General features: G+C 51.7%; 1 protein-coding gene across 1 annotated transcript; it reads right to left on the reverse strand.

Annotated features, from left to right (window-relative positions):
- Positions 1-1,665: 1,665 nt before the first annotated feature.
- LOC147097265 (uncharacterized) lies at positions 1,666-12,822 on the reverse strand. Its single transcript, XM_085971985.1, has 2 exons — positions 11,835-12,822; positions 1,666-1,691 (listed from the first exon to the last, which is right to left on the reverse strand). Exons 1-2 carry the CDS (start codon positions 12,820-12,822, stop codon positions 1,666-1,668), a joined length of 1,014 nt encoding a protein of 337 aa, XP_085828111.1.
- Positions 12,823-13,972: the final 1,150 nt, after the last annotated feature.

The raw sequence follows: 13,972 nt of genomic DNA on the forward strand, positions 1-13,972 counted from the left end.
TGGTGTGCGCTGGCGACGTATTTTTTCCGCCAGCTGCACGGCCTCAATTACGACACGCAGCTCCTGTTTTTGGAGGTGAGCGGCAGGCGTGAGAGCCTGCGGGAGCTGCCTGTCTTTTACCAGGAACTACTATGGGTTTGGAATTACGTCGCCTCCAGGCGGAGCTCTCCCCCGTCAGGAGCGGCGGCTGTCCTCCGGGAGCCGCTGTTCAGGAATCCGCACCTCCACGTCCGCGAGTTCGGGTGGCTGGCGGAGCGCAGGGCTGTGCCTGGCAGGGTGACTAGAGTCGGGGACCTACTCGATGGCGGGGGAGCGGGCTGGATGGCGCCAGAGGAGCTGGTGCGACGCATGTCATGGGACAACGTCCAGCTCGCGGTCAGTGCCATCGGGGCGGTGAAAGCGATGTTGCCCCCCGGCGCCACGAGGTGTGTCGAGGCGGCTCGGGCACGTGGGGAGATCCCGTCCGAGCTTACTCCCGTTCGGACGGAATTCCTTATCGGCGCCTTGCCCCGAAACTCCCCTCGGGGATCGGTGCCTCACAACTTGAGCCGTCTCGAGGAAATATCCTCCGTGCTTTTTCATTCTGCGCGGAGGGGTTTCCTGTACGGGCTGCTCTTGCACACCTTCCACTTTGCCATCTTCGCCTGCCGTCCGGACACGCCGTGGCGTGCCGTTTTACCTCCGGACGGAGACGGAGGTCCCCAATGGGGGTCTCTCTATGCGGGAGTCCTCCCTTGTTCTATTGGGGACTTGGCCTGGAGGGTGTTGCACAGAGCAGTTCCGTGCAATAGATTTTTAAATAGGTTTACGGACTGCCAGACCGCCTGTTTGTTTTGCGGTCTGGAGGAGTCCGTGTTCCACGTATATATGGGGTGTGAGAGGTTGCAGCCCCTCTTCCATTTTTTGAAGGGGCTGCTCCTCAAATTTTGGTTGCACTTCAGTCCCACGCTCCTGATCTACGGTCACCCCGTGCGGAGGGGAGCGGGCAGGTTGGAGGACCTCCTCGTGGGCCTGCTCCTGGGCCTGGCCAAGAAAGCCATTAATTGGTCCAGGCAGCGGGCGGTCGAGGGGGTCGTCCGACCGGATTGCCTCCCCCTCTTCCGTGGCCATGTTCGCGCCCGGGTGGCCCTAGAGATGGAGCACGCGGTGTCCGCCGGCGCGCTCGAGCTTTTGCGTGACCGGTGGGCGCCGCGGGGACTGGAGTGCATAATTAGTTTAAACAACCAAATTTTAATTTGAGTGGTTAAGGTTTATTTAAAGGGTTATTGGATTTTAGTTACAGTTTATTTGTTAATTTGTTTTGTTGCACGCAAAGAAGCAAGTGAAGGTGCCATCTAGAGGTTACCAACAGAACTGACTGGCACCCTCACAGAAGATGAGGAGGATGATCATCAGCAGCACCAAGGCGGGAGGGAGGCACAAAGTGGAAGGGCCGTCCGTCAAAGGATCATAGCAAGTTGCTTCTAGGCCCCCTGTGAGGGAATGGCTTCTGCCATTCAAATAACCTGAATGAAACCATCCGGCAACCCCTAAGCCGATCAAGGCAACTATGAGTGCAAAGACCAAACATGTACATTTTGAATACAGACACTTCTTTATTTCACAAACTCTGTGTGTCTCATTTCCGCATGACAAAGTAATAGAAAGAAACACAAAAAAAAGCAGTCATTCACGTAACTGGCTCTCAAAACCTAGAGACAATGTCCAAAACAGTAACACAAATTTGACCACGAACCTCGGCCTTCAATAAAACAATGCAAAACTTTTTGCCACACCTACTTTTTGCCCTTCGAGGGTGATCTGCTTCCCTTGTGAAATTCCCCCCTTCCCACCCTGCAGCTCCTCCATAATGGGACCCCAGTGGCTGGAGCAAGGCTGGGGGAAGGCTGCTGAGTGTAAGAAACTGAGACTGCAGATGCCCTGGAGGGACGGCCTGGACCAGCTCTGGGCCTGGAGGGCCCGGCTGCTGACTGCACCAACTCTGCATGGGCGGCAGCAGTCTGTCCTACAGGTGGTGGCAACTGCAGTGGAGAAGTGCCAGTTGTGGCAGCAGGAATGCTGTCATCTTGAGAGAGGACAGCAACTCCCTGCTCGACCGACACAGTGGCACTCCCACGGGGCAGCACTTCAGCATCCGGAGCAATCTGATGGAGCACAGATTGCTGGCCTGCTGCGGCGCGGTGAGAGCCCCGGGGAAATGGCCCGATCCAGCGAGGGTGGCAGCAGTCAGTGCTCGCGTGGCCTCAATCTGCATCTGCATGAGACCAGCCACTGACTGCATTGCAGCACTTAGCATTTGCGTGGCAGCCGCCTGTGCTACAGCGAAGTGCTCCACACTCCTTGCCAGTGATTGAATGAATTCGGGCAACCTTGCCACTGCAGCCATGAGCTCAGTGTGCCTTTGCTCCGCCTGTGCGCTCATTTCAGCGAGGACCCGCTCCTCATCTGCGTCCAGTGCAGCAGGACTCAAAGCCATACTCTCCCTCCGGGGAGAAGGTCCCCGAGCTTCCCTACCCCCATCGCGTTGCTGCAGCCCGCTAGGTCCTGGAGCTTCACCCTCATCAAACCATTCCCCCCTGCTCCCCTCCAGGGAAGGCGTGTCCCCAGTGTGGGCATGGGCTGCCTCGGTAGAGGGTGGCGCTGATGGTCTGGCTTCCTCTTCCTCCTCGCCTTCAGCTTCACTCTCACTGGCAGCTTGAGGGCCCGTCTCCTCACCTGGTGAATCACCATCTCAAAGCAGGGAGGTACAAGAGTGGCTTTAGCGTGAGGACAGGGTGGCAGCAAGGGAGGCATGAGTGCAGCGATTTAGTGATTTGGATTGAAAGTGTCAAAGGCTGGTGTTGTGAGGAACAAGTGGATGGAGAGAGGACAAAAAGGTGATGACCTTACCATTGTTGTCCAGAATGGGGTCGGCGTCTCCAGTGGCGCCGGGACTAATCACCCGGCTTGCCACAATCCTGTGGACGCGCTCCTCAAGATCGCTGAGGGGTTGCAGCTGAGGCCGCCCTCCACTGGTCCATTGCTGCTGTCTCCTATTATGAGACAGCTTGGCCTGCAAGAAAAAGGACGGTGTCTGAGTAAATATGCAGCCATGATCTTGCCTGAAATGCCTCCCATGGTTGAATAGTCCTTACTGTATGCAGCCATGATCTTGCCTGAAATGCCTCCCATGGTTGAATAGCCCTTACTGTATGCAGCCATGATCTTGCCTGAAATGCCTCCCATGGTTGTATAGCCCTTACTGTATGCAGCCATGATCTTGCCTGAAATGTCTCCCATGGTTGAATAGCCCTTACTGTATGCAGCCATGATCTTGCCTGAAATGCCTCCCATGGTTGAATAGCCCTTACTGTATGCAAAGTGTGGAATGTGCGTGTGTGTTTCATGAAAGGGCCATCGGTGTTGGATGAGTGTTGGGCATTGGGGCTTTCAAGACCCTCTGGCCATAAAGTGAGGTTGAGATGGAGGGATGAAAAGTTTTTAAAAAAAGGCCCTCACCCTGATGACCCGAGTGAGGTCGTTGAACTTTTTCCTACATTGCAGATGGGTCCTAGGCACCATGCTGCTTGAGGACACTCTCTGAGCCACCTCCCTCCACACTCTTCTGTACTCGCGTGTCAAAGGCCTCCTGCTACTCTCTGGGTACAGAATGGATCTTCTGCGCTCCACCGAGCCAACCAGAGCCTCCAAAGCCCGCTCGCAGAAGCGCTGTGCTCGCTCCCTGGCCCTTTCCCTGCTGTCTGGCTGCTAGATTTAGCCACAGGTCCGCCCAGCCCGAGATTCAAGGCTCCAGTGAGCAGGGTGTGGCTGCAGAACAAGATCGACCCTCCCCTTTAAGAACTGAGTGTGTCTGTGTTCAATCGCTAACTGACAGCACCTGCGCTGCACCCGCCCTCTGAGGTAGTGCTTCGCTTCTCGGCCTTAGCGCCTTCAGAGAGGTGTGTAGCACCTGATTTAGCGCTCCAATCACCTCCAGGGGTGATAAAAGGCAAGTTTGCTGTCGGAGGCGATAATTAGCGCCAGGCGCTAAACTTTGCGCACTGCCAGTAATGGCGCCCCATATGGGGCGATACCGAATTTCTCCCTCCATGTGTTTTGATTATAGCTAACAGTCAATTACATGGAACCTTATCAAATGCCTTCTGGAAGTCCAAATGAATAACATCCATAAAATTTCACCTGTCTGTCTATTTTAGTTACTTCCTCAAAATTCAATTAGGATTCCTCGGCAGGACCTACCCTTTACAAATCATTTTTGGCTCTACTGTGATACCCTGTAACTGCTTCCGCTACTGTGACTCAGTGCCTGCTGCCCCTACTGTGATACTCACTGACTGCTGCCCTTACTGTGATACTCCGTGACTGCTGCCCCTACTCTGATACTCAGTTCTGCTGCCCCTACTGTGATACTCAGTGAGTGCTGCCCCTACTGTGATACTCAGTGACTGCTGACACGACTGTGATACTCAGTGACTGCTGACACGACTGTGATACTCAGTGACTGCTGACACGACTGTGATACTCAGTGACTGCTGACATGACTGTGATTAAGTGACTGCTGCCCCTGAGGTTATACTCAGTGACTACAGCCCTTCCTGTGATCCTCAGTGAGTGCTGCCCCTATTGTGATAAATGTAAGAAGTCACACAACACCAGGTTATAGTCCAACAGCTTTATTTGAATTCACAAGCTTTCGGAGCGCTGCTCCTTCTTCAGGTGAAGTGGAGAAATGCATAAAGACACAGCTTATATAGTCAGAGAATAATGTCAGATGTTTACAGGTAACCTTTCCAACTGCCATTTATCACACCTCGGCAGAGAGATAATCACAGCAGTCAAAGGTGTGAATGGTGTCCAAACAGGTCAGTCAGGGAAACATTACATCAAAGAACAATGAGGTGGGGTCACAAGGGGTCAAATATTGCAGATGCTGGGGTCTGTATGAAACACAAAAAAACAGACAAAAAACATTTTTTTTGGCTGGAAATCACAGCAGGTCCGGCCGCATCTGTGTAGAGAGAACAAGCCAATGTCGACTCGAGTCTGGATGACCCTGCATCAGGTGGGGTTACATGTAGCGTGACATGAACCCAAGATCTCGGTTGAGGCCGTCCTCATGAGTGCGGAACTTGGCTATCAGTTTCTGCTCGACGATTTTGCGTTGTCGTGTGTCTCGAAGGCCACCTTGGAGAATGCTTACCCGAAGATCGGAGGCTGAATGTCCTTGACTGCTGAAGTGTTCCCCGACTGGGAGGGAACACTCCTGCCTGGTGATTGTTGCGCGGTGTCCATTCATCCGTTGTCGCAGTGTCTGCATGGTCTCGCCGATGTACCATGCTCCGGGGCATCCTTTCCTGCAACGTATGAGGTAGACAACGTTGGCCGAGTCACATGAGTATGTACCATGTACCTGGTGGGTGGTGTCCTCACGTGTGATGATGGTATCTGTGTTGATGATCTGGCATGTCATAGAGTTTTACAGCACAGAAAGAGGCCCTTCGGCCCATCGTGTCTGCGCCGCCCGCCCGCACCGTCTTGCAGAGGTTGCTGTGGCAGGGTTGTGTGGTGTCGTGGTCGCTGTTCTCCTGAAAGCTGGGTAATTTGCTGCGAACGATGGTCTGTTTGAGGTTAGGCGGCTGTTTGAAAGCGAGTAGTGGAGGCGTGGGGATGGCCTTAGCGAGGTGTTCGTCGTCATCGATGACATGTTGAAGGCTGCGAAGAACATGGCGTAGTTTCTCCGCTCCTGCGAATACACAGGATCTGCTCAGACGAGGAGGAACGCGATGGACACCTACAGACACTGAAAGACGCCCTTGTAAGAACGGGATATGACGCTCGACTCGTCGATCGACAGTTCCGACGGGCCACAGCGAAAAATCGCATAGACCTCCTCAGAAGACAAACACGGGACACAACCAACAGAGTACCCTTCGTCGTCCAGTACTTCCCCGGAGCGGAGAAACTACGCCATGTTCTTCGCAGCCTTCAACATGTCATCGATGACGACGAACACCTCGCTAAGGCCATCCCCACGCCTCCACTACTCGCTTTCAAACAGCCGCCTAACCTCAAACAGACCATCGTTCGCAGCAAATTACCCAGCTTTCAGGAGAACAGCAACCACGATACCACACAACCCTGCCACAGCAACCTCTGCAAGACATGCCAGATCATCAACACAGATACCATCATCACACGTGAGGACACCACCCACCAGGTACATGGTACATACTCATGTGACTCGGCCAACGTTGTCTACCTCATACGTTGCAGGAAAGGATGCCCCGGAGCATGGTACATCGGCGAGACCATGCAGACACTGCGACAACGGATGAACGGACACCGCGCAACAATCACCAGGCAGGAGTGTTCCCTCCCAGTCGGGGAACACTTCAGCAGTCAAGGACATTCAGCCTCCGATCTTCGGGTAAGCATTCTCCAAGGTGGCCTTCGAGACACACGACAACGCAAAATCGTCGAGCAGAAACTGATAGCCAAGTTCCGCACTCATGAGGACGGCCTCAACCGAGATCTTGGGTTCATGTCACGCTACATGTAACCCCACCTGATGCAGGGTCATCCAGACTCGAGTCGACATTGGCTTGTTCTCTCTACACAGATGCGGCCGGACCTGCTGTGATTTCCAGCCAAAAAAAATGTTTTTTGTCTGTTTTTTTGTGTTTCATACAGACCCCAGCATCTGCAATATTTGACCCCTTGTGACCCCACCTCATTGTTCTTTGATGTAATGTTTCCCTGACTGACCTGTTTGGACACCATTCACACCTTTGACTGCTGTGATTATCTCTCTGCCGAGGTGTGATAAATGGCAGTTGGAAAGGTTACCTGTAAACATCTGACATGATTCTCTGACTATATAAGCTGTGTCTTTATGCATTTCTCCACTTCACCTGAAGAAGGAGCAGCGCTCCGAAAGCTTGTGAATTCAAATAAAGCTGTTGGACTATAACCTGGTGTTGTGTGACTTCTTACATTTGTCCACCCCAGTCCAACTCCGGCATCTCCACACCATGCCTATTGTGATACTCAGTGACTTCTGCCCCTATTTTGACTCATTGACTGCTGCCCTTCCTATGACACTCAGTGACTGCTGCCCCTAATGTGACACAGTGACTGCTGCCCCTACTGTGATAGTCAGTGACTGCTGCCCCTACTGTGATAGTCAGTGACTGCTGCCTCTACTGTGATTCAGTGACTGCTGTCTCTACTGTGATAGTCAGTGACTGCTGCCCCTACTGTGATAGTCAGTGACTGCTGCCCCTACTGTGATAGTCAGTGACTGCTGCCCCTACCGTGATAGTCAGTGACTGCTGCCCCTACTGTGATAGTCAGTGACTGCTGCCCCTACTGTGATAGTCAGTGACTGCTGCCTCTGCTGTGATTCAGTGACTGCTGTCTCTACTGTGATAGTCAGTGACTGCTGCCACTACTGTGATAGTCAGTGACTGCTGCCCCTACTGTGATAGTCAGTGACTGCTGCCCCTACTGTGATAGTCAGTGACTGCTGCCCCAACTGTGATAGTCAGTGACTGCTGCCCCAACTGTGATAGTCAGTGACAGCTGCCCCTACTGTGATAGTCGGTGACTGCTGCCTCTACTGTGCTAGTCAGTGACTGCTGCCTCTACTGTGCTAGTCAGTCACTGCAGCCCCTACAGTGATAGTCAGTCACTGCTGCCCCTACTGTGATTCAGTGACTGCTGCCCCTATTGTGATACTGAGCTAATCTACAGAACAAACGGGAAACTGTTCAACCTCCGTCGCCTCCAATCCAGATCCAAGGTCGTCCCATTCTCTGTCATTGAATTACAGTATGCAGACGATACTTGCATCTGCGCACAGTCTGAGGCCGAACTCCAGACCATCTTCAACACCTTCACTGAAGTGTACGAGAGCATGGGCCTTACACTAAACATCCGTATGACAAAGGTCCTCTGCCAACCTGCCACAGCCACATAGTACTGCTCCCCGATCATCAAAATCCATGATGAGGCCTTGGACAACGTGGCCCATTTTCTATACCTCGGGCGCCTACTGTCAACAAGGGCAGACGTCGATGATGAAGTGTGCCAGTGCAGCCTTCGGTTGCCTGAGGAAGAGAGTGTTTGAAGATCAGGACCTCAAACCCAGCACCAAGCTCATGGTCTACATAGCAGTAGTGATACCTGCGTTTTGTATGCTTCAGAGACATGGACCATGTACAGCAGGCACCTCAAAGCACTGGAGAAGTACCACCGATGCTGCCTCCGCATGATCCTGCAAATCTTGGCAGGATAGGCGCACCAACGTCAGTGTTCTTGCTCAGGCCAACATACCGAGCATCGAAGCTTTGAACACGCTCGATCAGCTCTGATGGACGGGCCACATCGTCCACATGCCCGATACGAGACTCCCAAAACAAACACTCTACTCGGAGCTCCGACACGGCAAGAGAGCCCCAGGTGGGCAGAGGAAATGCTTCAAGGACACCCTCGAAGCCTCCTTGAAATAGTGCAACATCCCCACCGACACCTGGAAATCCCTGGCCCAAGACCGCACAAAGTGGAGGAGAAGCTTCCGGGAAGGCTTACACTAAACATTCGTAAGACAAAGGTCCTCGAGTCTGTTCGCCGGGAGCAAGCGGAAGCCAAGCGGAAGCCAAGCGCAAGCAGCGGAAGGAGCGCACGTCAACCCAAGCACCCCGCCCACCCGCCCCTTCAACCACCGTCTGCCCCACAAGTAACAGAGACTGCAGGTCCCGCATTGGACTCATCAGTCACCTGGCAACTTATTTTTAGTGCGGAAGCAAATCATCCTCGGTTCCGAGGGACTGCCTAAGAGGGGAAGAAGATACTCAGTGACTGCTACATCGACTGTGACAATCAGTGGCTGCTGCCCCTACTGTGACTCAGTGTCTGCTGCCCCTACTGTGATACTCAGTGCTGTGACTCTGACTGCTGCCCCTACTGTGACTCAGTGACTGCTGCCCCTACTGTGACACTCAGTGACTGCTGCCCCTACTGTGAAACTCAGTGACTGCTGCCCCTACTGTGATACTCAGTGACTGCTGCCCCTACTGTGTATCAGTGACAGCTGCCCCTACTGTGTGTCAGTGACTGCTCCCCTACTGTGACTCAATGACTGCTGCCCCTACTGTGATACGCAGTGACTGCTGCCCCTACTGTGACTCAGTAACTGCTGCCCCTACTGTGATACTCAGTGACTGCTGCCCCTACTGTGACTCAGTGACTGCTGTCCCTACTGTGATACTCAGTGACTGCTGCCCCTACTGTGATATTCAGTGACTGCTGCCCCTACTGTGACTCAGTGACTGCTGCCCCTACTGTGATACTCAGTGACTGCTGCCATTACTGTGATACTCAGTGACTGCTGCCCCTAATGCGATACTCAGTGACTGCTGCCCCTACTGTGATACTTAGTGACTGCTGCCCCTACTGTGACTCAGTGACTGCTGCCCCTGCTGTGATACTCAGTGACTGCTGCCCCTACTGTGACTTAGGGACTGCTGCCCCTACTGTGATACTCAGTGACTGCTGCCCCTACTGTGATACTCAGTGACTGCTGCCCCTACTGTAATACTCAGTGACTGCTGCCCCTACTGTGATACTCAGTGACTGCTGCCCCTACTGTGATACTCAGTGACTGCTGCCCCTACTGTGATACTCAGTGACTGCTGCCTGTAGGGGGTGGTGTGTGGGTCAGCTTCCCCTCTGACTTCTGAGCAGTTCGAATCGCTCCCACTCCCTTGATTCTAGACCTTGGACTTATTTGGGTTTGTGACAAAAGTGCAGCAGACAACCAGTTTTGGTGCAAGAAACTTTGATCTTTATTCAAGAAAGAAAATATAACACAGCAATCTTCTACTCTAATAAAATTGGGGAACACTTCAATACGTATGAGGGAAAATACAGTGGAAAAACACCTCACCCCTCTCAGTCCCACTCCCCAGCTAAGTTGGACTCTAGAGGACCAGGGATAATGCTCACCAAAACAAATCCTTGCCAGTTGAGCTGGTTTGCAGTTTCGGGGTTTGCTGGATGTGTTGGTCGGTGTCTGCCGTACCCCGTACGTGGTAGATGACCTCGACTATCTGGTGGTCAGTCTTCCCGAGTCTGCTGATGCGGTAGGTTACGTTTTGGATCTATGGGTGAGTACCCACTTTTCTTCGGTAGAGATCGGGTTTAGTGTTCCTTTTAAGTAAAAACCTTACCCGGGGTAAGTCAGGAATAGATTGTAGAGTGGAAACTTTCGAATCTTAGGTTTTTCTCTTGAGTTGATTTTTCTTTGGTCGCGGTAGCTCAATATTACCAGATTTGTTGGTGGTAATATTTTGTTGGTAGTTTCATAAGGCTTTTGTTGCCACGGGGTGTCCGACGATGTCCTGGGTCACTGAAGCTGTTGAACTTGGGTGTACGGTAGAATGGTGCCCCGTTTCGATGCTTCGGTTTTCTCTTGTGTGTTGCTTCTGGGGCGAGCTTTCTGAGGGAGAACTTCTTGAGTTGTCTCCAACTTCTGGAGAGTGTTTCTGTCTTTAGAAAACAGACCTTTAATTATACTACTTGGGGCCTCCTAATCTGCGCACCAAATCAGTCCCGGTTTATTGTTTGATTTGGGCGGGCTCGTTAAGGTAACTTGATTAAAAATGTGAAAAATGGTTTCAGGATGTTGGACTGTTTAGTCAATGAGTTGTTGATCGCCTAGTTCATTGTCATAGTTATATTCAGGTTTCAAGTATCCTGTCTGAGCCTGAGATTTCTATGTAGGTTGGCAAGGTGATTTGCATTATGCAATTTTTGGATGGGTCCTGTGTTTTGGGTGGGGACTGCTCCTTCGTGGATCGATTGTTAGGATAAATTGAGGTTACAGAGTTCCCCAGACAATTTGATTTACTCCAATCTGCAAACTGTCTTTACAGAGGTTGATCCCATTTCCTGTTGCAGCCTTTTCTCCCTGTACAGGTCCAAACATGCCTTTTTATTTTATCATCCTGAAACTTGTTTAGAAAGAGTCCAAAGTCATTTTCCTTAGGGTTTTCTTCTAGCTTTGGGGGATCTGTGAATTTTGAGAATCTTACAGTCCCCCCTGTGATACTTTACTTGCTAGAGTGTCATCCTAAGTGAGCAAAATTCTTGATCCCCGAGAGCCAACCTTCCCCCTGTAGTTTACCTATCTAAGACCCACAGCATACATTCCCTTTAAATGTCGTGTTCAGATGCATACAGAGGAAAAATTCATTCCATTCATATCCAAGCACGGATGGGGTCTAACACCCCTGCACCACTCGGAAAATACGGTACATATATAGAAAAATAATACATGGTCACCAACTTTATTACAATGACGATTAAGGCTCGTCCAATACATGATCAAAAACTTTATTGTAATGCTCGTCCACTACCCTCTCATGTCGGGATCGGAGCTTTCTGCCCCTCCCCTTGCACTTTATGCATAGAAAGTAGAAAACTATATCGAGTTGGCAGACCACTAAAATATGGGAAGCCATTCTGATCCAGGAAGGGACCTCTATATTTTCGAAAATATCCAACCAGGGGGGAGCTATGATATTCGAAATCTCGCCCCCTATCTTGACTGTTTTTTGTTCTAGAGTATAGAAATGTTTTTGTGATACTTCTACGGCTTTGAGTAGGGCGGTAAGATGTTCAGGTAGAGGGGGAATTTCATAGCCAAAGTATGTAACATAGTCTTACAGGTTGGTTATGTTTTCAGTTACAGTGAGGTGAACAGTGGAGGGGGACAATCCGTTCCTGGGCTACTTGAACTTCTGCCTCGGGTTTAAAGCAGAAACTGCTGTCACTTATCGGACACCAGATATGCTGTCCAAGCTGGTAGTGGGGCACACTAGTGGTGACACAATATGCCCCACCCGCTATGTATGCTACCTGTGGGGGAACATGGCCTTGTGCCATTACCTCCATGGTACAGTTTGTAGGTCGTGCGCCAGCAGTTTTAAACCCATACTGTGGTCTAGAATAGGCGTTCAAGTGCTGGGGATACAGTATTATGTGTGCATCCTGGCTCCGGCACCCCGAGAGGTCAGTATCTGTCATAGCGTGCTCCCACTTTATGACATAAGGTGGGACCGCTGTGAAACGGACGTGTGCACCTCCCTGAATGATCCCAATGTTCTCCACCCTGTATACCGGTGCGGGTCGGGCTGTCCCACCCATGACCGGCATCCTCACTACTATCCCCATGATAGTGTGATTGGAACGCCCGCAATCTACTGGGACAGGATAGGCTTCAGAGGCTAGGTGGAGCTGACACGGGCTCAGCGAATTGCTAAATGGGTGGAGGGCTGCAAGGTGCTTGTTGCTGATCCAGGAGGGGACTAAACATTGTTTTAAATCCTCCAGGTTGCTGCGGCCCTCGCCCAGCAACCATGCCCCGTATAGCATACACACCTCATTCTGTGCAGCCTGATCCGAAGCATTCCTATCCTCCCGTATGAGCGCATTTACTGTTTTTGCATGTCTTTCTAGCTCGGCAATAATTTCCTTTAAATGGACCGACATAGCTTGGTCCTCGTGTAGCTCTGAGCCTACCACTGTGTTTTCTTCCATTAGGATCTTTCGTAGTTGGGTTTTTAGACCATTTATTTGAGTTTGCAGTTCTATATCGTCCAGGCTATTTATTACAGAGGATCCTGTATTGTAGGTAGTGAAAATATCGTTCCAGGTTCCCCTTCTTTGTCTCCCCACGCCCATAGTGTACTCAGCGTGTAACGTGTGTAGCTCTGCTTTGTCTACGTTGGCAAAGTCGAATTCGTAGAATTTCCTGAACATTTCCTGAACAGGGCCTGGTATAGCTGTTCTGTCTCCGTAGGGCACCATTCAGGTAAGTGTACTTCGGTAAGGTTTAGGATAACTGAAGCTACTGCATAGTGTACCCCCTGGTACAGTACCTTTTCGGTCGGCACGAGCACTAACCCATTCCCTGGTCCCTTGGTGGTGGTAGGACACCTCTCTAGTACTGTCCGTGCTGTCGGTGTCGTGGGCAGGGGCTTTCGGGTGCGTACTACGAGTTCGGTGGCGTTGACTGGGATTGGGGAGTGTGGGACCGCGCACACATGCAGGCTAGAATCCCACCCCATCCCCTTCCCGGTATCTTGCCATTGTCTGGAGAAGATGATGGATATGCCTGTGGGGCAGGCCCTCTCTGATCCCCACATGCAGATGTAAATTTCCTGTTCCGACTCCCACCACTTATCCCAACACACGCTCACTCCCCTTTGGGTCCCCGTTATCGTCCGGTAGGTGTTGTTCCCCAGTTGTTCCCAGTCAGCTGTACGGTCCTCTATATCCCTGCTCAGCTTCCTGAGTCACCACCACCTATCCAGGGGAATCCGTCCTTTGCATGTAAGGCACACACGTTTCCCCTCAGTGACACTGATCCATGTGGCAACGACCTGTACCCTGGGGCACTGGATGGAGGCCTCCCCGTAGTTGAACCCGGTCTGGCTGGAGTATTATGTAGAGTTAGACCCCAGCCAGCCTGGCCACCTTCCCTCATGGAAATAAATAGCGAGCTCCTCCACACCCGGTTCGCCACCCCCAGCGGTAACGATCGGTGCTCTCTCTCCCGAGCACCCATAAATGTGGGAGTCCTCCACATCACCTCGGTCACCAATGCTCACCCCTACCAGGGCGAGCAGGAGCAGAACCTTTCCCATGCCGATTTCCTCTCTGTTGGGACACACAAAACAGATAGCCATGTGCCGAGAAGGTTCTCTGGCTTGACAAAGTGATCGAGTTTCGAAACTTAAACTTCGAAGATAATTCAATAATAAACCTAAAGCTATCAAAACTGTAAAAAAACATACCTAAATACATCAAAAATGCTATGTACATCCGCCGCCCGTCTCTGGGCGGCCAGGCTAATTTCTCTAGGGCCTCTGTCTTCTGCGGCTTCTGGGCAGCTTGTACGCCTGGGCGT

The sequence above is a fragment of the Somniosus microcephalus genome, chromosome 32, assembly GCF_052327205.1.
Source record: "Somniosus microcephalus isolate GS21.2 chromosome 32, FLI_Smic_1.0, whole genome shotgun sequence".
NCBI lineage: Eukaryota > Metazoa > Chordata > Chondrichthyes > Squaliformes > Somniosidae > Somniosus > Somniosus microcephalus.

Coding starts and splice junctions, on each gene's coding strand:
- LOC147097265 (XM_085971985.1), bottom strand. CDS start 12,822: ATGTTCAGGAAATTCTACGAATTCGACTTTGCCAACGTAGACAAAGCA. Junction 1,692..11,834: donor GCATATCTGGTGTCCGATAA/GTGACAGCAGTT, acceptor CATTGTCTCTAG/GTTTTGAGAGCCAGTTACGT.